Source organism: Anopheles maculipalpis, chromosome 2RL (genome assembly GCF_943734695.1).
Source record: "Anopheles maculipalpis chromosome 2RL, idAnoMacuDA_375_x, whole genome shotgun sequence".
In the NCBI taxonomy this organism is placed as follows: Eukaryota; Metazoa; Arthropoda; class Insecta; order Diptera; family Culicidae; genus Anopheles; species Anopheles maculipalpis.
Window position 1 is genome coordinate 38,123,574 of NC_064871.1, and position 23,850 is coordinate 38,147,423.

A 23,850-nucleotide genomic window follows, 5' to 3' on the forward strand; every position below is an offset into this window, starting at 1 on the left:
CATACACATATACACATACACACAAAAAAAAACAAATATACCATACGAACTTCCACACTGCTTACACTGGGTAAACAACGGTTCATTCCTCATTCGCCAGCAAGCCCCTCTGGCTTAGGCAAAAAAAAAAAAGGAAACGAATCCTTGCAAGTAACTTTCCATTGTTACCCCTCACGCTGCCGTCACTTTTTAACAAGCTTTTGATTGTAGTTAATCTCTTTTCAAATTATTCATTTAACCATCTTCGAATTTCTCTCACCCTGACGTGCCTAGTCGTTGCTAGTCTAACATTCAAATCATTTCATCATTACTACGCACGCTGTGCGCTTACTTTCCTTCCGCTATCTACGATGACTGTATAGTGCCACGGTGCCAAACAAATGTAAGCGCTTCGACAGTGAGTCTGTCCGGTTTCTTCCTTCGGTGCTCGTATCAGTGCGTGTGGTCACTGGAAAAAAAGTGCGGATCTGCGTTTTGTTGTGTCCAGAAAGAAGGAAAAGCGTAGTAGCATCGTCTGTGAGCGAAGCTAATTGATACTTAACGAGGCGTCAGGTGATAGGTACGGTAGTCAAGCAGAACCATCGTGCGAGCAGAAACCGTCACCCACGGGAGGGCAAAAGTTGACGAACAACAACATAGTTGCCACTTGCGCTTAGTGTAGCTCACCCGTCCGGAAGGATTGCTGGACGGTTGCCTTTGTACGAGCGGGACCGATGCAAAGCCCACGGACGTATAGCGTCTGCACGGAAGATACACAGGTACGGTGATTGCTAGTGGTGTGCTCCATTAGGCAGGAATGTTTGTTAAAATGTTAATTATTCTGCTGCACGTTTTACTAACAATATTGTAATCAAATTCCTAACTTATTGCACTTTATTGGCATCGTAAGATTTTCGTGGAAAAGGGGCAAAAAGTTCAAACTTTGTTCTATCGTACACTCTTGTTCCAACATCTATCGTCAACATTTCGTGAGAGACTGGTTTTGTAGGGGAACTATTTCACTCAAACGACATAAATGTTCTTGTTAATCTGAATGTTTATGGATCTTTTTTTTTTAAATTGGAAGGAAAAGAGTAATTTTTGTATAAGAAAAATGTTTGAAACAAACCCTGTTCTATTAAATAATCATTATTTTAACTGACGATTCTGTAAAGTAAATTTGTCTAACAATCCTCAATCCTAGTTTAATTTTATTTTTTATATTTATTTTATTTATTTAAAATAATTATTATGGTATAATAACGAATTTTCACCACCGCTTGTGATAATTGAAACAATGAACATTATTAATAAGAAATTTCCTTCTTATTCTTTGTCTTAATCCGGGCATACTCGGTTAGCAAATTTTATATTTTTTTGCATTATTTTTTCCTGCCAAGACACATATTCAAACAAATAATCCTTCGTCGCTGATCTTTGTTTGAATAATTTTAATTCTTTGCGTTAAACATTTTTCATCGCGACATGCAATAAAAATTGTCCGTTGAATAATATTACAATTTTTGTTACGAAATCCGATTTCCACACCTTTACACCGTTCATATTTGTGTGTTAAAAAATTACATTTTAAAACGGTTGATTTTATCACCAACTCTCAGTATTTCTGTTGCTTCCTTTTTTCACTCCATGTTATTCCCATTTGCACAACGACGCGGCTGCTACTGTGGGTAACAAGTTTGCCACATTTGTGCGACAAATATTCACGGCGTCACGGGTGGTGCGAATGCGGGTGCGTTTGCGTGTGGATGTAAGTGCATTATTTTGTGTTCCATCCACATTCCCCACAAGCACAAGCAAACCGAAGGAAGCAAGAACATAAAAAAAAAACGAGAGAGAAAAAAAAACATCGACGCACGTGCCAACGAAGCGTGAAAATGGGTACCATGGTAATACCGAGATGAATCAGAGCAGCCAATCGAAGTGTTGCCGTGAGTCAAAAGAAAAATGGAAATGGGACGCGTACCTTACCTTGCCTTACGCTTGTTTATTTTCCTTCCATCCAAGCACATCAACAAAACAAGTAGATGGGAACAGAAAAGTAAATTAAAGAGATTCACACAATTGCCGGATGCCGCGTGGAAATTGGCTTCCAGTGGGTTGGGGTATGTTGAATGAAAATTGAAGAGAAATGGCTCATAATGATGGCGCACACGGGTATTGCTGGTAGGGGCAGCTCGCACTTGGAAACGAACTACAATTCGGAAGCACGTGGTAGAAAATGTGAAGAAAGATGTACGAAAACGAAACCCAAACACCACTGAATACATTGAGGACCGTATGAAGCTTTTTGATGTAAGAATTTTCAATTCCCTTAGCCGTTGTCTTAAAGTTTCCTACTGCTCATTTCATAAATTAAAATGTTTTTTTTTTTTACACTTTAATTTCGTGGGGAAAATTTCCTTTAAACTTTTAGTTAATAAGCGTGAAATGGCAAAAACTTTCTAACAAACCATTCCGTTTTGCATTTCAATAAAAATATTCTACTTCAAATATGATATAATAGTCCTATAGCGTCGCCACCGTACAATGCCAAAATTCCGCTCAATCTCGCACCATGATATGCCAATATACATTATGATACTATTGCTGCACGAACGTCCGTCCAGCTCATAGATAATAGAACCTTCGCCGACGTGTGCCAATGAAGGTGAAAGGCAATGCGTGAGGAGCCTAAGATGAATGTGCAACGAACGCGTATGTCTTCAATCATTAGCAGAGCGCGCTGCACGGGGGAAAAGCGTTCGCTCCAAAAGTTGTCACGCAAGCCAGCATGTTTACGTCACTCACTGTGAATCTTGTGAGTAGCAGGAAATGTGAGAATGGGATTGTCATGCTACATATCGACACGCGTTCGACGGGCTAGAAACCTCATCCATCATCATCATCACCACGCGTCACTTTGCCCACATACGGGGATGTAGTATTTCGTGCGATAGAAATTTGTTTGCCGCTTACCGTGGTGGGAATTTTCACAGTGGGAAATACTAACAGCCGGGCCTCCAACACACACACACACAAACACACACCGTAATGGCTACCGCAGGCAAGCAAGCAAGTATAATCCTTAACTGAAAGCAACAAAAAAGCGAACATGCAAACAAAACCCTCTACGTAATCACCCGCATTCGCATACAGCTTGACCAGTCGTACGGCTAGCGCAAGGCAACCCAACACTTCCCCGAACGGCCCGATTGAGGTCAGAAGATAACACGACCGATACGGAGGAGTTCACCCTCTACCCACCCACTTTGCGCTACCCAGCTGGCTAATGGCCGAAAGAAAATGTTCGCCTAAGGCAACAACATCGTACTGAAGACATCGACGGCTTGTCAATTCGCTTGTTTGAATAATGGGCTGCATTATAACGAGCAGCAGCATCTCGCCCAAGCGGTACATTTCATCTTCCGATCGTCCGGCGGTTACACCCGCCCAAGAGCGCTGCATTGGAAATCGCTAAACATTCGGCTAATGGTTAAGCTGATAATGATGTGCTGTAATTTGATGTGTTAGTCGGCGAATTCCTTCTTCCCTCAACTGGGTGGTAGAGTTCGCGTTCGCAGGAATGCCCGCGGAGCTGATGTGGATGTTTGTATGTTTTCCACGTCCTTCCTTATCTTATTATCCTTTCCGTACACGCATTTGTGCTGTTCCATCGTTGATTGACCGTTTGATTTCGGTTGGTTTGAATAGAATGGTTGTCCCTTTTCCAGATTAGTTGAATGGGCTCTAAGCCCATTTCTGCACCTCAAAAACAAACGAATCGCAATAGGTGGTTCGCAACAAGCAGTATTGCATTAGTAAATAAAATCACTCCCAAACCCCATTTGCCGAAAAGGTAGTGATGAATCTAAGAGAAAAAACGATTCTCATTTATGTCAGCACCATCCACCGAGGCAGCGATTGCCGAGTGGGGCAGAGTGATGACATTAATAGTTTCGTTGGCAAAAGCATTCATTAGGATCGATCGATAGCATCCTTTTTTTAGTATGCTTTTTGCAAAAACGTTCTAAATCTTTCGAAGGATAAAGCAGAACCAATCTACAAAATGAAGCGAAAGAAGTGATTGACGCTCAATACGCTAATTGTATTCGCTTTGGACAGCTACCCATATTTATATCTTTAACCATCCTTTCCATCGAATTGCTCGTTCATGGATCCTTCATGGAAGTGTTTTTCCATGTCATCGTTAATTTCTCACACTACATCCAGCACTGTCAAAATGGTTCGCTTAGATTGACCATTTATCTTTCGCTTGATGTATCAGCTTCCAGCATCCACCAAACGGTCAATAGGCTAATGGTTGATATGGGTGCGAAAGGATCGCATAGTTATAAATCTATCTCTAAAAACGTTTGAGGATTGAGGCTATTCCATTCGATGCAATCGAATGGAATAGAGAAAATGGCTCTCGGGTTTATAATTGTTTTTCGCTTTAGTTACGCCTCACTCAGAGAACTGTTTCGCGGATGAATGGGTTCGAGAATCAATTTCTTCGCTAGCTCATGAAGTTATTTATTTCGATGCATTGATTTATTTCGCGATTTTTCGTACGAAGCTTTCTACGCAGCGTGGGGATTAGGGTACACCGATTAATAGTTTGGAAAATCATTTAAGGACTGCTGTTCATTTATGAACTTCGGCTCATCAAGCAGCAGAGTAGAAGCAAATTGATCCAACAAGAATACATATTTGTTATTATCCTATACATGAATATTATATTTAGATTTTTCACATCACGTTGTGATACTTTAAATCGGATGTTGTACAATGACACTAAAAGGGCTTGTTCTATCCATTGCTTTATAAACGAGAAATAATAATAAAAACCGCGAACACACTGTTTCACAGTTTCTGTGGCCATTTCTCTCACATCACATTAAATCTCTTCATCAATACACTTACAACCACCGGACGGTTTCACTGGTTGTAAGGGTGAATCATATTTTTATCCAAAAATGAAACGACTCGCACGATAAAACGATAAAGCGCCATAGATTTAACGGCTCGGTTTGCTTCGTTTGCTTGCTCCTTTTTCTTGGACCCGAAACTGAGGTTGAAGGGTTATTGTTTGTTCCCTGGTTCGCAGCCGGAAGAAGCAAACACACACACACAAACAAACCGTCCCGCCGACACGTTTCTTCACTTAAAGGCTGTAAAAGGCTGGAAAGGCAGCAATGGTGCAAGTGGTGGATGTTTTATAATACCCGTGAAATTGGAAATTGTTCAATGAATTAGAAGAAAGATTAAAATTTGAATCCCGATACTTTCACGCGGCCCTTATCGTACGGTTGATTGGCATCCATCAGTACCGAATACGAGCGGGCAGTACGACGAGACGGATATGGGGGATCGGATAGAACCAGTGCGGAGCAAACAATTTTTATCTTTCTTGCTCACTCTTTCTCGGAAGCATATCGCCCCCAAACGGTTGAAGCTTAGCCGTACATCTAGAGGCGTACTTTGCTTCAACGGGCCGGGCAAACGAACGAACACCAAAGGGATCAAGGATATTACTTTCGTTAATACCAACTCGGCTCGGCCGCAGTTCTTCGCCGGATGTTGAACGAAAGTATCCGCCTCTAGTTCATGCTTCACACGTGCCAGGGATAAGAAGAAATACGTTGAAAGTGAAGGGAAAAAAAGCACAACGGACGAGCTCCATCCACCAGGATCGTGCAATCCCACAGGCGTAGTTTTGGAGGATCGATTTTGAAAATCCAAATTGTTGCCACGTTGTTGATGGGGAAGTTCTGCTGAAGCTGAATGCTCAAACCATTCGAGCTCCATGGAAATGGAAAACAAATGGTAAATATTGGCAAACAAAAAAATTCATAACACACGCCCAGTCAATATTTAGTGCGATGGAATTTTTTATTCGTACCGTTTGATTATTCTAGTTTACAAAGAAATCAATCGGAATCGATTGTTTTCCATCCTTGGAGCAAATCGAAAGCAGTGAACACATCGAAAAAAATATGGAAAAATATGGGTTTGTAATTTAAACATAATTAATAGTATTAATTATGTTTAACATATTTTTAGCTTTTAAGAACATTTGGTCATTAGTTTTTCACAGTACCTCCATTTTTGAAAATGATTCATAGCCTTTAATATAACAAAAAACAACTAAAACTTACAGATTTCAAATTACAATTTCCAAAAATATTTGATTTACTATAATTTCATCACCAAAACAACCACTTCCTCTGTGTGTGCCTATCCTATTTCACAAAGAAAAGCGTAGCACTGTAGCAAACATTCTGACACAAGTGGTCTGGGGGTGGCCACCCTACTCGAAGAGAGAGAAGAAAAAAAAAACGAACCCATTTCCTGTCACAGCACGATACGGAAGCACTGTCGAAGGCATGGCAGTAGTCGTTGTCGTATTGTCGTGAGCCGAAAAAGGGCGAACGAGTGCTGCTGAAAGTGAAAGGCAATCGAGCAGCGATAAAAAGAAGCCGCGATTGAAAACGTGTCTAAAAATGTATGGGTGGATGAGGGTGTGTGTGTGTGTGTGTGTGTGTGTGATTGTTTACAATTTCTTATCCTGATTCTAACGTTCCTTCTGCATATCGTCCATTTTGTTTCTCGATGCAGTCCACCCACGAACGTTGTCGACGATGTGTTCGATCGCTTGATATTTTCCATCACCCTCGCCGTCAGCCTAGCGCCATCACAGCGACACATATGTTTACTGCCAGTGTCACGTACATCACCCGTGGCCAAAGAGTGCGAAAAAAAAGAACGAATCTTTCACTGTGTTTATATCGCGCAGGAGGCTTTCCTTGTAGGTTCTGGTTTCCGGTACGATCCACCGGTTAAGTTTTTATCGATCACCACCACGTGGCTGGGCAGTTTTGTGAGCCCAGTGTGTGTGTGTGTGTGTGTGTGGTTGAGGAGACCAAAGGAAAATGTTTACAGTTATGCAAACAAATCGATTTACCAAGCTAGGTTGGAAGCGTAAGCGAAGTGAAACCCGTTGTCACATGACATGTGAGCCATTTGATGTTAAGAGAAAATAGCACTTTCCAGATACGTTTGGAGCTTTTCCGTCAATTGAACTAAACAGTTATTGCGGTTGATTGCACATTGTTTATGACTGTTTCAATCTCTGTCAGCTCCGGCCTTTTCCGCGTGCTATCGCTTTTCTTCTCCACCATTTGCTTCAACCCAAACGCTTGTAAAATAGTTGGCTAAAACCACAAAAAAGAGGGTCGAAAAAAGAACGAGGTGCAAGTATTCCGTCACTGTTCTGGACGGCCCTTCTGATAGTTTTATTCCAATCTCGTTTCTCGTTTTGCGACACAACAAGCTGCCAGCAACAATTTACGACTGTAACCGATGTTACGGCTGCGGCCGCTACCACAAGCAGACACACACAGACACGAGCAACAAACGACCCGACGTGCCCAATAAATAATTCCGTACCCCGTACAATGGATCGGGCTCCATTTCACTTTACTCTGCTGATTCTTCCCCGGAGAAGCGACAGGAAGCTTCAATGATATTGCTTTATAAATAAAAACACGACATGTGCATATTACTTGGGAGTTGCCACCGAAACCGCACAGGATGGCCCACAACAAATAGTGGCACGTCATACTTTGTTTCCTTGTCAAAAGAGCCCTAAGGATACGGGTTGTCAGGGTTTTCTTATAGTGATTACTTTTCCCATATGTTAAAACTATCTCAACCCGTACATACCCGATAGTGGGTGTTTCCCGAGCGCCGGCGAAGTGATTTCTCATCCAACAACAAATTGGACACGTTTAGATGCTCGTGCAAAACGCCATATTTTCTATTGGATCAACTTTCTTTTTCGCCATCCTCAGCTCGCTTGCTGGCCGTGTTTCGAAATCAATAAAGTCAAAACAATACACCCTCGGTGAGTTGGTGATCTATCTACCGGTGCAAACCTCCAAAACGTCGGCATACGGTGCCACACTCGAAGATGAGATCATAAATCAAATTTTTGCTCGTGCTTGCGCGATTTTTTGTCCACAGGCGAAACAGTCAACCGACTGGCGTTTGGAAGTCAGTGGAGAAGGAATTGAATAAAAATCCGAAACAAACAAGTCCACTTTCCTCCGCCACAGCGCAGCGGGTAAACGAGTTTCCCTAAGCTGTGCCACTGACACGAAACGTGTATCTCACAAAACATCGCCAGCAAGATCGTAATTGGCTTGTATACGTTGACGGGACACTGCCTGCAAACGCGCGTGTGTGTGTGTCGGGACATGTTTATGTGTGGATTCTTTGTTAAACACACATAAACATAAATGTATTCCTTCGTCACGCCACATGTCTTGTGATAAAACAGACGCACAACAAAACGAGCGAGAAAAAAAACCACTCCTCACGGAAACTAAATACAACACAGACAAAAAAAAACAGACCCAATAAAAGGGCTGAGATTGAGGATTCCTGCCTTTCATCGTACAAAAGCGGAAAGACATGAGGAGTTGTGATTTAATAACTTTTCCCATGCCCTTGCCAAACTTGACCGGCCCCTGACGGCATGACTTTACAGTTCTCGAACGAAAACGGTCTGCCGTTTTCTCCAGGGGGAAAAGACCTTGCCTGGAGCAGAAAAGCTTCCAAAGCTCTACTACACACTTCTCTAGACTGTTTATTCAATCCCGTCATACGTTGGGACGCGAGTTACGCATCCTTCTGGTTGGTTGTGGTTGGTGTGACGAGGTTTGCGTGTGATAGTTGGGAAATAAATATATTATCGTACCCATGATTGGATTCTGCACTGTCATCGGTGTGCGAATTGATTTATTGTACAAAGGATGAAGCAAAAGCGAATGAGTTCTTTAGCAAATAATTTCTGTTCCACGTAAATATGCTGCTTAGTGGTGTGTGGAATGATTTGAAAGCATAAACTGAACGTGGATGAATTTTGACTGGAAAAGAGCATTGCTTTATCTAATGGCTTCATCGTATTGCTTTCCCTTGCTCCAATGACGGCTGTACATAAGAAAAACAACCATAAAACTTATCGTAAATGATATAAACTAATTGTTTTTTGCTTTTTTATTAACAAAATAAGCAATATCCTGACTCGAACGGCTTCTCTTTGCCGTTTCAGATACAATTTCTTTTGGCATTGGGCAAACTAAATGCAACCAAAGATACTTAAACATTCTTAATTTCCATTTAAAGCTTTACTTTAAAAATAAAATTAAACGAGACTGATTTTGTAGCTACAAGTCAAGCTCAAAAAAGCATGTGTATTTCTGTGCATAATTTATAAACTATCCGTCTTAAAACAAATGTAACCTTCCAACCGACTCCCGGACCAGCGAAACAAAACTATTCCGTGCTGCATTTCAATTATGATTTTGTAATCATTGCTCCCCAAAGCGAAACCAAATCCGTTGTGAAAATAATTACTACCCTTACACCCGAGGCCCCCCAGAGGCTCGGGGAATTAAAATCCCATAAATGTTTCACCGGCCCACCTACACCACATTCTTCCGGAACCGTGTTTCCAACGTCAGCCCTTTCGCAGGACCAACTTCATAGGCAGTTGGCAGCGTAGGTAGCTGTCAGGAGTGGGTTACATGTTTGATGAGGTAATGTGATTATTGTATACTTTCCATCACTACTGTTACGCTCGAATCACTCACGAGACGGCACAGTAGTAGACACCGGTTCCCGCTGAACGGCCCACCCTCACCCAGTTTGCTCTCACGCGTCCGTACATAATGCGGTGTAATGATACGTATTTACCCATACGGTAACCGTTTTGCTACTTTCCCATCCGGTTAGGTCGAAGCTGAACTTTTGGGTCATACATCAAAAATTCCTACTCCCTGCGCTAGCTCCTCTCACAGAATTGAACCTTTCCGGCTAGTTGTACTGCTGGAGCCTTTGGTCTCGCCCGCCGTGTGCAAGGCGCTGATGTAATTGGTCATGTTTCCAATTCCCTTGACAAATGGGCCGTGTTTACAGTTGACGGTGGGATTGGAGTGAGAGTGGAGTGAGTCCACAGTTCCACCTCAAACCTTCCACCCTGTCGTTGTCAGCCCGTCGTCCCGTACTGGTAGAAAAGTTGGAACTGGTGCCGGTTTTTAGGTTTTCCACAGTGACAACTTTCAATTCCAGCTGGCACATTCCACAAACTGCCGCTGACCAACCGGATCCACGCCATACAATCCGTAGCGCCGATATTGCTTTGGAACCTGATTAAATATTGATTCGGAAATTGGTCACCATATCATACTCGGCTGGGTGGAAAACGATAGTCGCATATGTTTCTATGGGCTCGAGGAAACCCTTCGTTGGGTTCAGAGTTCATCCACTACCACACAGACACAGGTTGAGTTTGATGAAGGTGGATGTGTGGCATTCGAAGCAGGTTCGGAGGCGGAACCGAACAACAACAGCTATGGAAAACTAGCTAAACCGAAACAAGGATAGAGAACACACAGAAGCCAGTTCATCAACTATAAAACCGGTGACGAGGTTATGAATTTCAATTCCAAAACTTTGTCCTCGCCCGATGCTAGCGTTCTCATCCAGCAAAACACAAGCCAATGGAATGTTTTTTTTATTTCAGTTTTTTTTTTGCTTCTTTTTTCTCATTCCTGCTATTGCCACTATCGAACAAGTTTCGTCGAAAGATGTCCTTGTGTCAAAATTCTTCTATGCTTGTGCGTGACTGGAGGTGCCTTCACTTGTCACGCTAGTTTTGTTTTTGCTTTTGTTTGAAACACTAGTCATTGTTATTTGGTCCTTTTTCCCTTGTTTTTGGTGCTCAGTTGTGTTATCTTCCTCTTGCTTTGGATTTCGGAACTGTTACACGCTGGGCCGAAGCGTATCATTGGGACTGTCCACAGGGAAAAGTAGTCATAGGATACAATGGTATACGGTGTATTTGCATCATCATCACCATCATGAACAGTGTCGTCATCATCAATTGATTGCGATTGTATTGATTGTGGTGGTCCCTTGTCAAATGGATGGTATAAAAAGAAACAAAACAAGGCAAATCCCACGCTACTGACACCGAACCAAATATCAGCTACATGAACACGATGTAGATGTAACCGACATCGAATAAGTTGGTATCCCTTTGGGCAAACATAAGCTGTGTTGGGACACTGTACCATGCATTGTAATAAATCTAACAAAGATATTTAAAAAACTATTCAAATATCTGTATACTGGTATCTTCTTCCACACTACGGGGGAAGTGAGCCCAAATGAGATATTAAACTCGGTAGTGCCGTGTAAAAATCGGTCCCACTGTTCACCATGCACCACCGGATAATCAATCAATCGAGAAAAACTTTATCATTCACATTATAATAAAACGTTAAGCCTTGAATCGTCTGGAGATTTATTCAAAAATATCATTTGTAAAGGCTTTTATTTTGTCAAGCCTTTTTTTCCAGAATATATCTCACTTACTTGCTTGCTTATCAGGCTCTACAGCCGCCTCGCAGTCTTGACCTGCTGCAGAAGTCCTCTAAAACCGCTCGCGGTCTAGCGCCTTCGTCTCAGTCAGTCCATTATCCCGGCCTTTCTGGTGGAGGCTTCAACGTCGTTGCATCATCTCAATTTAGGCCTAGCACGCCTCCTCTGTCCATATGGACGACCTACGATTACTCTACGGACTGTCCGTCGTCCGACGTCATTCTAATGACATGACCAACCGAGCGGAACCTGTTGTATGTACTGTATTGATTGGTGAATTTATTCATCGAATCAATAAGCCTCCTCCTACTTCTAAATTGTTGGCTTATCCTGGCCATGCTTGGTCACAAGCACAGTTGTTTGCTGATGTTTATTTCAACCATAATAATCATAAACTATTTTTGTAAAAACCAATTGAAACACTTTGTAATAAGCTAGTTGAATTGATTGCCTAAAAAAGCTTAGCGTTAATAGCTGCACTCAAACTCAATTCTACAGACAATGACCAAATTTATCTACATGTTACCTGTTGTTTTGACATTATAATACAATTCGTTTCTCTATTTTTTACCTCTTCAATCTCTCAACAGGTAAGCTCCATCGTATGCACGGAAGCTCACAGCAGTCCCACGAATCAGGTACACTCGTACAAATGAGTGCAATTGATTTTAACTACCATAAATTGATAGTTTTGTTTTTCTTACTGGAAAGAATCTTGTACCACGGTTTGGTGTACAAATCCACGCTGAATTTTGCCATCCAACAGCCTACAGAGCTTCAATTGAGAAAGCCAAAAGTTCATTTGCAAATCAATGGTAGTAGCAATGACGGCAACCAAACGCAGACAGACACAGAACACTGCGTTCATGGTTTCGTACCATAAAACCTCCAAAGACGCCTGTCAGTTATTGCTAAAACCAGTGCTCCCGTGTTATTTCTGTCCCTACTAATCCAGCGCTTCAATCTGAAATCCCACCGATGCGTGTCCGGACAATTGCTACTGCTTTCAACCAGCGGTGTACCGTTGTCTGGTGTGCCTTTAAGGCAACAAGCAAACCCAATGCCTTTATTTTCGTTGTGTACTGTAACACTGGCATTCCGGTGGCCGGGGCTCGAAGTTCTAGGGAAAGATTTACTTGATCCCTGTCACATCTGTGTGCAGGCATAGCGGCCGTTGTCTGTTGTGCCGTACCAACCGAACCAACCAGCGTACAAGATGAATCGCTAGAGGTCATAATCCCACCGGTTCTTCTGGTTCCATCCGGAATGTACGAGTCTTACCATTTCTGCGTCAATTGAGTGTCGTAAGATGCGATGGTAGCTTTCGAAACCTTCCGTTACCTTAATCGTTATATCAAAACATCCCACGCGGACTTTGTTCACGTGGGTTAGTTTTCATTGGCAATAACGTACAAAAATAGCTAGCCAGCGCTTAGTTTTACAGACGATACATGACGATCCTGTCCCATAAATCATTTCGTTTCGATACTCCTTGCACGAGCGCACCAGTAAAGGGCAAGAAGTGTCGAAGCGTAAGGTTAAAGCTTGATTTGAGGACAGCATAACTAGCGATCCTGAAACTTCTAGCTTAAAGGACAGATTGTGCATGTGTGTTTGGAAAGCTTCTCCAATTCTCTGATCTGCAAAGCCCCCCGGATTATCGAAAGAAATCCTATCCGGCTTATATAGGTATGTGGATATGTGGTTGAAACTCCAGCTACTCCATAGTTATCGTACCGAAGCCGATGAAACTGGAAGATCGGTTTCCGAGAAAATATCGTTCGCTCACTGCTGCTTGAAGGCACTTTTAATCACCGAACTGTACAAATCTTCTACAATCAAAGGTCGAAAATATCCCAAATATGAACACGCTAGGAACTAGTCTCCTCACATGTAATATTTTTAGCAAAATAATGTTTTGTATTGTAACTTTTTTTGTGAAACAAACAGTTTAAGTACAAGAAATCTTGTATATAAACATATAAGACAACAACAGCTTGCTCAGTATCTCGTTGAACCTTGTTTGATAGCAACGGAATACGCCCTTTCTATTCGAGCTTTGCCAAACGGGGATGACTATAGTGCCTGGAGGAATAATTTTCTTGGTCTGATTTGTGCTGTTTTTTTTTCGTTTGCTCTTTACCATCGACCGAAAGCATGAACTTGTTTACCTGTACATTCGACAAGTCCATCCGAGTCCAGCCCGAATTAGTGTGCCCACAACATCAACCTAGCACGGAAACGGACACACCAGTCATGAACGTACGCAGTTTTTGCACAGAATTGTTTAGTGTCCGAGGGTCCGGTCTTGTGTTGCAATATTCTCTGCGGTCTTTTGCGTATCCACCTGTTCCACCGGTAACTCTTCCGGTCAGTTTTGCTCCTTCATTTTGTCCCGTTCAACTTGGGTTTAATCCCACGAGAACTGTACCATCTCAAAACAGCCCGGCACCAGAATACAGTGCGATGCATGAAAGCGATACACTACGTTTTGCGTACAGTGTGCTTTACCCATTTCCATGGCCCAAAAATCTGCCCTCAATGGTTGATGGCCAGTGGGTATAAAATCCATTCTTTTGGGTGTTTTTGTTTTACTTTTACCCATTCAAAACACTCTGTTTAAAAAAAAACTGTATGAGCCAAAACTCTCTCGCACTACTGCAAATCCTCTGATGCTGACCAATACGAGTGTAAAAGGAAAAAAAAGGGGGCGGCAAACGAACGTTCATAACATACCGCACAACAACCTCAAAATCCGGTAGCGATAATTGGCCCTGCTGCGGTGGGAAATAGCCAGCCTGTGGTGACCCGGATCCTTACCGATCCGACACCGCACGTGGTCGGTTGGTATTCTTCTGAGAACGGAGTATACGTGTGCATGTTTCCTTTTTGCAAGTAAAGTTCCTGTCTTCACGTTACTCCAAAAAAGCAAAAAAACAAAAAACTTGGCGGGGATGAAATTCAACCGAATCGTCGCGAATACGAACCTGCAATACAAAAACAAAAAATACAACGATCTCCCAGAAGGTAACACTAACCTCAAATAGCTGAGGAAATTTAGAAGAAGAAAAAAAAACCTGTTCCGAACCACATAACCCTGACCACAAATGTGTCGTTTGCGACAGACAAGCTCGGTCGGTTGTCCGCCTCCGGAAAAGCTGGTCTTACTGTAAAAAGCAGACATTTCCCCAGCGCGTTACGATTGAGGAGCGAGATGAACGAAGAGAGGTCAGTATCAGCAAGAAGCAACAAAAAAAAAACTATGATCAAGATGAAAGTACAATCCCGGCGCTCAGGTTGCACGGAAACAGGGACAGGATTAACCCCAAAGCCGTCAGGTGTAGAAGGAAACTCAGTGACATTTATGGGGCGGACAGAAGCAAATGGTTCTTCATCAAATCCTTCATCTTGCAGACGACTGACTTGATTTTTGATTGCTGTTCCAGAGCATTTTGCCCACAAACGGGAAATTTCGAATGTACTGTCCAGTGCAACCATTTTCGGCATCTGAGATTGTGAGTTCTGAGCAAATCTTTTCGGTTCGTTGATTTTTTTTTCGATGGAAGGATGTGAGGGTAAATCTACTTTTCGTTGCGTGTGGATTCTATACTAGAAAAAGCGTACTAAAAGTAGTTTTCCTGTTCAGTACTTGGACATTTTTTTTCCTGTTCAGACAAGCAGTAAATTACATTCCGGAAAATATTCTCTGAACGACTAGTTTGTTCGGAGAAGCAGAATGTTTTTGGTGTAATAATTCTTGTCCGCATTATTTACTCTTTTCCAAGTGTTTCCACTCCCGCAATATATGTGAAAGTTTGTGAATTCATCATCAACAAGTTTTGCTTTGAAATAATAAAGCTTTGTTGCTAGTAGGAAAGCTGAAGCATGCTCTTAAAGAATAAAATCTTCAGTTTGGGGAAAACATCATTTGAAATGATTTTTCAGCCTGACATTTTTGTGATGAGGTGGCATATTTAATCGACCACAGCCCTCAGTACATCTCGGCCATATCATACCTTGGCAGACAAATAATTGAATTCCTCCTAATTCTTCTCACATCCCCAAGCAATGCCAGAATGATAATTTCAGCTCCTTTCATTGCCGAAAAGTCGAGGATTACTGTACCATCCCATTCCTTTTCTAACTAGAACCAACTTTTTTCAATCCTAGAGGAGATCGAATCTGTATAATATTTCCGACCTTCCGGCCCTCATTTCCTTCGAACTAGAGGTTTATGATACGATGTACTGCTTCAATACGTGTTTGTGTTGCGTAAGAGTTTGAGGATTTTAATTTGCGTTTAAAATGATTCTCACTAGGCCGGTCCACTCATTTCAGGTACGAATTCGATAGGTTTTTTTTTAAGTCACAGGTATGTACGATTGGCCAATCTCACTCACTCACGGCACCCGTGCGGTTGAGGGAAGCTTCGAGCAAAACTTTATGCAAATTGGTTTAATTTAATACCTCGATTTAATTTTTGCTTCTTGCTTTGATTTTCTTTTCCGTGCTTGCTAACGTTTGATCATGTTGGAGAATTTACATTTTTGGGGGATTTCTTGTTCTTGTTTTCTTAAGCTTTAGAGATAGAAGTCCTTAATAGGATGGGAAAATGTTGTGGCTTTCATTTGGGTGTAAATATGAAAGTAATAAATTGCGAATTTTAATTACCGGGAGCACAAACATGATTAAATCTTCACCGAAAACATTTTGCTGTTTCAGTTTTTTTTTCTTTGATTTGAATCATTCTACGGCTGTTCTATTCAATGTTTTTCGTATTCCCTATTCCATTTTTCTTTAGATGAAACATTTCTCACACAAGAAATTTATTGCAAATGTAAAGAAAAAAATATTTACACATAAAAGTTAAACTATATCTAAAAAATTTCTACTACGAAGTTGTTTATATCGATTTTCTTAAACAACTTTAGTTTGATAGCACGGTGTAACAACACTTTACGACCTGAAATTAAATCATTCATTTCAAACTCTTAAATAACAAACGTCACCACAGTGTGTTGCTGCACTTGTGACCAAAATTAAACAACCGACTATTTTTGTTGCCTTTCCGGCGATGCCAACTGGGAGTGGAAGCACACATTCCCAAAAACCAAATTCACGATGAAAATTTACAACTATCGCACGTGACGCGATCAGCACGACAAGATTAATGTCCCACATGTTGGTGACGATTGCCATGGTGCTTTCTGCACGGGCACAACACCAGATGAGCCAGCCATTATTAGCGTACCGTACAGCTACTACGCCTACTGCGATACGCTGAGCAAGATATCTACACTTCCCCTCTTTTCTCCCGGTGCCGTTTGTCATCTCCTAGCATCAAGCATCATCTCCATTCAAGTGCTTTTCTACTCAACGTCCTCCTTCTTACCCCACGGTGCGTTGCACTTTCCCACAATTTTCCAACGCTTTCGTGCGAATGTTACTCTGTTGGTTTGAAATCGATCTTTGCGGTGGTACCTCTGTAGACCATCCGGTAAATGATATTATAAACACAGAGAAACACCTTTCCCGGTCGCCGTAGTTCAACAAGCGGCTTCAGCACCCCAGTAGGCCGTTGTTGCCACGAGAAAAAGGAAAACTATGGGTAAAAGATATTTCATTCACCAGGGCATCATTCAAAAGGGCAAGTGGCACGTAGAAGAACACTCATGCTGGAACACTTGCAAGTACCACAGTAACACAGTTGGTGAAGGAAGCTTCTACGCATGCACTACTTCTTGTGTAGCGTGCAGAAACACACGAGCAAAGTGAAGATTTATGTCTCTGGATAGAATTTCCACTGGCGCGGGACAAACAATAGACGCGACCACAACGCTCCATACACCAGTCTTTCTCATTTGATTGGAAAGCCCTGCGAAAGTAAACTGTGCCTGCTAGAAGACGTCGAATAACGCACCACATCGCGACTAACCTTCCGCCAGTTGGTATGCTCTTTTTTGTTGGTCTCCTTGGTAACGGCAGTGAACACTTCGAAAACGAATCAACATCATCATCATCATCGTTGTAAGACGCACATAGGAAGAGGGAGAGAGAGAAAGAAAGCGAGAGTGAAGAAACCATAAGGCACGACGGTAAAAGCTTTTACTTTGCCAACACTTACTTCAAATTTTGTGACGGTTCCTTGCTGCTTACCGCTGCGTTCGCTTTCACTCAAGACAACAATTTGTTTTCATACTGCATTTTCATGCTCATGTTCAAGACCCGTTACTCCCACCAGACGTTGCTCCAGAAAATCGTGCCAGAATGTATGATGGTCCGGTGTGGCGGTTCTTTAACCTACAGAAAGGCTCGCCCTCTTCAACACACAACTGATACTAAACCTTTGATAAACTCCATCTGGTGTCAATCATGAACCCTACAGTTTTTGCCCCACGTGCTGTGTTTCGCGATCCGAGCAATGCTCCGTGTTGCGTAAATGCTTCTCAAAGTAAATCGAAAACGATTTTTGTTTGGAGATGCTGTTTTTATCCTTGTGTATGCTTTTTTTCCTGTTTTTTGTCCTCTTTCCCATTTTTTGCTTGTTTAAAGGGCTGTGAAAAAAAAATGTCACACATTTTCTTTTGATGGCAAGAGCTTTCTATCGAGTCTTTCTTTGTTTTCCGTACGCCCTTTTTGCGCTGTTTCGGGGTAGCAGTAATGTTTGATGAATGATATCAATTCCATCGCTTCCATCTGCACCGTGCCACAAAACAGTATGTGAGCGCAACCGAAAATCACGGTACGTCAATCCAGTGCCTCCACTTGCTCCCCGGCATACGTCGATAAGATTAATGATGCTAATTTGCACCGTAAACATCAAACGCCTTTTTCTTCCAGCGTAACCGTAGCCTGATATGAACGGGAAGGATTAATCAATTCGAACACGCGCGGGTGCACCGAGCTTTTCCATCGAAGCACCTTGAGATGGTGCTTGAATGAATGCAATCGTTCACCGACGGGTGTTATAATTAACGATCCACCAGAGGTAGAGTGTAGATGCTTTTTATAACATTAATGATTGCGATACCAAACGGTACGCTTTACTCTTGAGAGATAGTCATCACGGAACTATACGTGCCATGACTTAGTAATGATGCTCGTGCCGTGAAGGGAAATGGTTCACCTCCATCGTTTGAAAAACAAAAGCTTCCTACCTAGCTGCGGGCATCACAAATTAAATCTATAATTCACATACTCATTCCTTGCATCAGCTATATAGAGCATGGATTCAATTTTCCTGTAAGTTTCCGGGAAACTAGCCACTCCTCGGCAACAAAAAAACCTCTCCACAAACCACACAGAATCTGCACTCTATACGAATGAACACGGTATGATTTGAACAATTCAATAAAGCAAATACGATGCTTTAGTTCAGTTCATGCAACGGTCCGAATGTGGGGCAAATGTACCTGAATATAGCGAAGGTCAATAAATAGTTTATGAACGCACTGGAAGGAAGCATGGGATCAAAACGACGTATTTGCAAAAATTGGAAAAAATTTACGATATCGCCAAACTGCACCGACCAACTAGCCGCCATTTCACACCACGATTTCGATGTGCTCAAATTTAACGCATACCCCAAACGCGGTTAAACACACAGACATAAAAGTAAACAAACAATATACAGTGACTCATTCGGAGGGAATATAAGGGTCGGAGTTTCCCCTGTTATTCTACCCATTTCGCCTACACTCTGCGATATTCAGTTCAGTAACGACCGTACAAGTCGTCCCGGAAATCGATAATTGATTTTGAGCTTCGGATTTTCGCAAAGGCAACATCAGGCAAGGAAATGCGTCAAGCTTCCGGCAACGCACGGAAAGTACACATTTGTGTACTTTTATTTTGAACCCTTCAACGGATATAAACTTCAACTTGATGGTGGTCGTTTTAGGCGTTTTCGATCGTTAATTTAAGCAACACCAGAAAGTGGACCACATACTAATCCTGTACCGTCCGAAACAGGTTCCCATTTTTATCCGTTCCTTTTTTGCGAGCAGGGGAATTTTCCGGATTGGTTTTGTTTGATGCATATTTTCGTCAATATGTGGCCGTTTATGTTACGGTTTGATTCCAAGGACGAATCCCTTTTTTCTGCTAGCGCGTCGATCGATACGAAAGGTTTGCTACGTTTCTGACTAGGTGAGTAAGTTACGGCGAGCGATTTTCTTCACTCGCAGGTAATGTCTCCCAAATGTCCTCGCTTGCATACCTGTGGACCGTTTCCTCTCTATTAGCATATTTTTGTCCTGGAATTGTACAACGCTACAAATAAAAAATGAACCCATGCACACGTACACATGCACGGAAGCACCGCTAAAATGGTAATAAAACGTTTCTACCCCGAAAGACACATCATGCTCGTGTAGAGAATAATAAACCGAGGTTTTGAGCCGATGAGAAAACCGAAAGCAACGGATTGAGCTTTAAGACTTTTTTCTCCGCCACTGGCATATCCTTGAAGAGTTCATGGCTCCCTAGCCCAGCTCGTAAACCTTCGTGTAAAGCAAATCGTTGCCATTTTCTTATTGAACCTGATCCTGGTACGATTGCTAGCGCTAAAGGTACAACCGTGCCACAACCTGTTCGATCCATAAAAATTCGATCCGTTGCCATCGAAGCGGCCGATAAACCGATGGTACGGCGCCAGTCGAGAGCGTTCCAACACCGTTTGCCGGCGTTCTATTAAACCAGCGTCCGTACGACGGTAGCGACTAGTACGTATGGGTATGGGTATTGTGCTGTAATCCAGCACAAAGTCAAGAAGAATTGTTCACGAACCATAAAGAAGACATATTCCGCATAAACCATTTTTCAAGTTATCGTTTGCTGTACGGATTGCGCTGTTACGCTTCATCTCTGACATTCGCTGAAGAGTTCTGCGCTTCTTCACTCTGTGCTCTCTGTATATGGGTGTGTGTGTGTGTGTGTGTGTGTAAGAAGTATTAAAAAAAAACTCATCACCTTCTTTACCTCGCAAAAACTTACTCGAGTCTACGTTTTGCATACAAGCAAACCAGAACGAACAGACTTGCATGAACTCATGAACGCAGCCAATGGAGACGCCTGGTTCTTGACTCGCCTAGTCGGGCTGCGTGCTAATACCTGAAGCAGGAACGATAGCTTTTTTTTGTGTAGTACTGTACGAGATTATTTTTTACAAATAGCAGAAATTTTTTTGTTTTACATAGCTACCATGCTCAGTGATGAAATGCTTCAATAATATCGCTACCTGTGCCTGCAGCGCACAACAAACGGGGTTCAAACGTCTAGCTCACGTGCAAATGTGAAACGTTGTTGATTGGGACACCCTAAAGCAATTGCTACTTCTTTCATCTCTCCACACAAACAAGCACATTCCAGCCAACCATCGGGAATAGTGGGAAAGTAGCACACCCTTTTGGCCGCTCGTATGACACCCAGCCGCCATCGTTGACTCACTGTAATGCAATCAAATAATGTAAAATTCAATTTCAAACTCGTTGCAACTAGCAACCGTCACCCCGTAGGCATCAGGCTATCATGCTTCGTGTGTCCTTTTTTTGTTTTGCTTACTCTCTGATGTTGCTTCACAAACGGAAATGCCGATCGAAACTGATCCCTTAAACATGACCGGCCACCATCCTTCTGGCTGGTTCGATTTCATCCGATTCCTTGCTTTCAAGGTTCAACTTCATAAGATCTATCTTGCTTTCATGTACGTGTGTTCGTTGGTGTGCACTTTTCGTCCGTATATTCTTCATTCCCGGATTATATCCTTGATGTTTGTGCTACAATTTGACATGGAGCGTATCGGGCGGGATGTTTCGTTCATCCAAACCGACTTGTGCCATTTTTTTATTTCGTACGTTTCCGATTGCACTGCTAAAGTGAAGCGATACAGTGCCACACGTCCAGCAAAATCTTAACGGATGCATGAAGCGCCTTACTATCGGTTAAGAAAAAACAAAATTCATCGCTTGCTTCAAGACAACCACAGCACTTGTTGCACGGTCGCGGATTTAAAGAGACATTTTCAGCCGGGAGGATTAATGCTGCTATCTTTCTTTTCTTATGGAAAATTTCTTATGCGTGTATGGTGTGTATTTTTTGTACGTAACATAATTTCATTCGCCCATGTCCGGTGGTATTATCTGTCAGGCGTACACCGTTTGCCCGTTTTGCGTTTGTTCATTTCGTCGGAACCCAAAATACACAAGACAACGCTTGAGCACTTGACATATGGAACGTAATTTATCGGCTCAGGAAGTGTAATCCTTTTGTCATGAACATGGACAAGGAATTCGTACTTTTTCTTTTTTTGGCCAACCAACAAACTATTTACTGCAACCGAACAAACGACTGGGGACGTACAGAGTATAGGATTTTTTCTTCTTGTCTCGTTTGTTAAGAGGGCGAGTGAGCTAAACGTACAATAAAACATGTTTCGGATGCTTTAATCCTGCAGCTAGCAGACCATATCGAAACGAAATTAAAGTATCGTATTACGTAACGCTTACCGTTTTTATCCATTTTAATCCCGAAACATAATCCTATTCGCAGTACGAACAGCATGTCTTGTGAAATATGCTTTGTTAGCTACTTAAGACTGTATTGCGTCTAAATATACTTCCTTTTTGTGAATTTCATTCAATTCAGTTACAGCTTTCAAGATTCTGGTCCACATCCAGGATGATATAGTTGAAGCATCTCAAACGAAATTAAAATGCTGCATTTGTTTTATTATTGACTGGGTAAATCAATGGCATATTCACCATCGTAGAAAGTAGAAATTTGAAGTGAGATTTCTATCAAAACATAAAACCGTTCGCTGCATGATGCTTCTAAAGTGCAGGCAATCGAAAATGACATAATTACAGTACCGTACTTTCTGGTACAAGCGAACGAAACCTTACACATTTTTTTATTTACTTTAAACCTTACATGAACGAGCATCTTCATTTCAGAAGATTGATTGTAGAGGGAAAAAAAAAACGAACAAAGAAACCATACCATGCTGACCAAAGAAAAATCATCCCTACAAGAACAAAAACCATGGAACAGCTTTGAAGGGTGAATCAGGAGAAAGAAGCCTGAAATATGCAAAGGGATTTCAAAGAAAACGTGCATTCCATCACTCAACACTTGACTGAGAAGAATGGCAGCACGGATGGCTCTAATGCAACGTCTTCGGTAAAGCAGCCTGACGACAGCAGCATTACGTCCTGCAAACACAACCGTTGGTGACCTCCCAGTTCATCACATAGACGAGTCACAAAGTTCCTTGGCCGGGGCAACCGAACCAGTTCGGCAAATATAATGATGATAAACTAGTTTTGTGGAGAATGAGCTGGAAGATACACGCCACTCATCAACCGTAATTGTGACGCGGAATTGCCCCAAGCGCGATGCAGCGACGAAACCGAAACCTAGAAAAGCAGAAAAAGATTCCGTACGATGAATTATGTACTTCAAGAGTACGTACCGCTCGATTCACTTCATCAATTTCCACTCGACTCTATCCTGGGGTTTTTGCATCGCTTTTTTTTTAAATTACAAATTATGCAACGAAACCATCCATTGCCATTTCCAGTTTCTTTCTGCCAAGCTAAAGTCTTTCTATTGGACACAACTTTCGTGATAATTTTTAGTGCTTCTCACCGTTTCTTTCCGTTGGCGGTTTCGGTACTCGCCCATCACTGTTCGCAGCTATAATTTTGCCACCAGACCAAGTCGCTCAAACCGTGTCACTTCTCCACAAAACGCGCTACGACAGTGATGGGTTTAAAGTAGAATGGATTTTCACTCAGCAACTCTCGACAGAAATCTTTTCGTTTTTCGTTCTTAGTGAGCATCACTTTGACTGAGCTTTGCAGTGTCACTGCTGAAATTTCTCAAAAAAAAAACGGGACACTGCTTGAACCTTACCGTGGCAAGTGTCAAGAGGCAATGAGTTGGTGAAGCAACACAAATCTTTTATACTTTGCCCTTCTTTGCATACCACTTATCAGTTGCTGACCGTTGACGGATGATGTTGTCTCCGTTAACGCTTTAAAGTTATTATTATTATTGCAAGCGAGGAAGATGTTTGTTGAAATATCTACGCAAAGAAGGTAACGATGTTGCTTGTTCAGAATGACTTGATTTGATTCGAGTCGTAAATTGAAGTATGTTTTAACATCTCCTCAAATACATGTTGCAGTTTTGACTTCGTGGATGAATTTAACTTCAAAGTAGCTTTTATTTTGTCACGCCTACCGGCCTACGCCTTGCGGAAGTCCTGAGAGATGATACCATCTAAACTGATTTTTTTTTAGTTTCAACGTCAAACACAGCAAGAAACTTTAGAGTGAAAGTCAAGCCGTTGGATCCTTTTGTCACGATGGCACACTTACAAACGCTCCAACCGCACAAGCATAATGGCAGTGAAATGTCAGA

At 42.0% G+C, this 23,850-nt stretch overlaps 2 protein-coding genes across 6 annotated transcripts in view; one reads left to right on the forward strand and one right to left on the reverse strand.

The window, feature by feature from the left end:
• Positions 1-23,850, forward strand: part of LOC126556690 (uncharacterized) — a 100,251-nt gene that overhangs the window by 20,901 nt on the left and 55,500 nt on the right. For 3 of the 5 annotated variants that reach the window (XM_050212122.1, XM_050212121.1, XM_050212124.1), the window contains exon 10: positions 12,018-12,065. The exons of the other annotated variants lie outside the window; for them this stretch is intronic. In XM_050212122.1, coding sequence (XP_050068079.1) covers positions 12,018-12,065 — 48 coding nt within the window. The remainder of the gene's footprint in view (positions 1-12,017; positions 12,066-23,850) is intronic. 5 annotated transcript variants of the gene reach the window in all.
• LOC126559434 (cytochrome b5-like) overlaps positions 12,532-23,850 on the reverse strand; it is a 95,609-nt gene continuing 84,290 nt past the window's right edge. The window contains exon 5 of the mRNA XM_050215590.1: positions 12,532-12,541. Coding sequence (XP_050071547.1) covers position 12,541 — 1 coding nt within the window. The 3' untranslated portion in view covers positions 12,532-12,540. The remainder of the gene's footprint in view (positions 12,542-23,850) is intronic.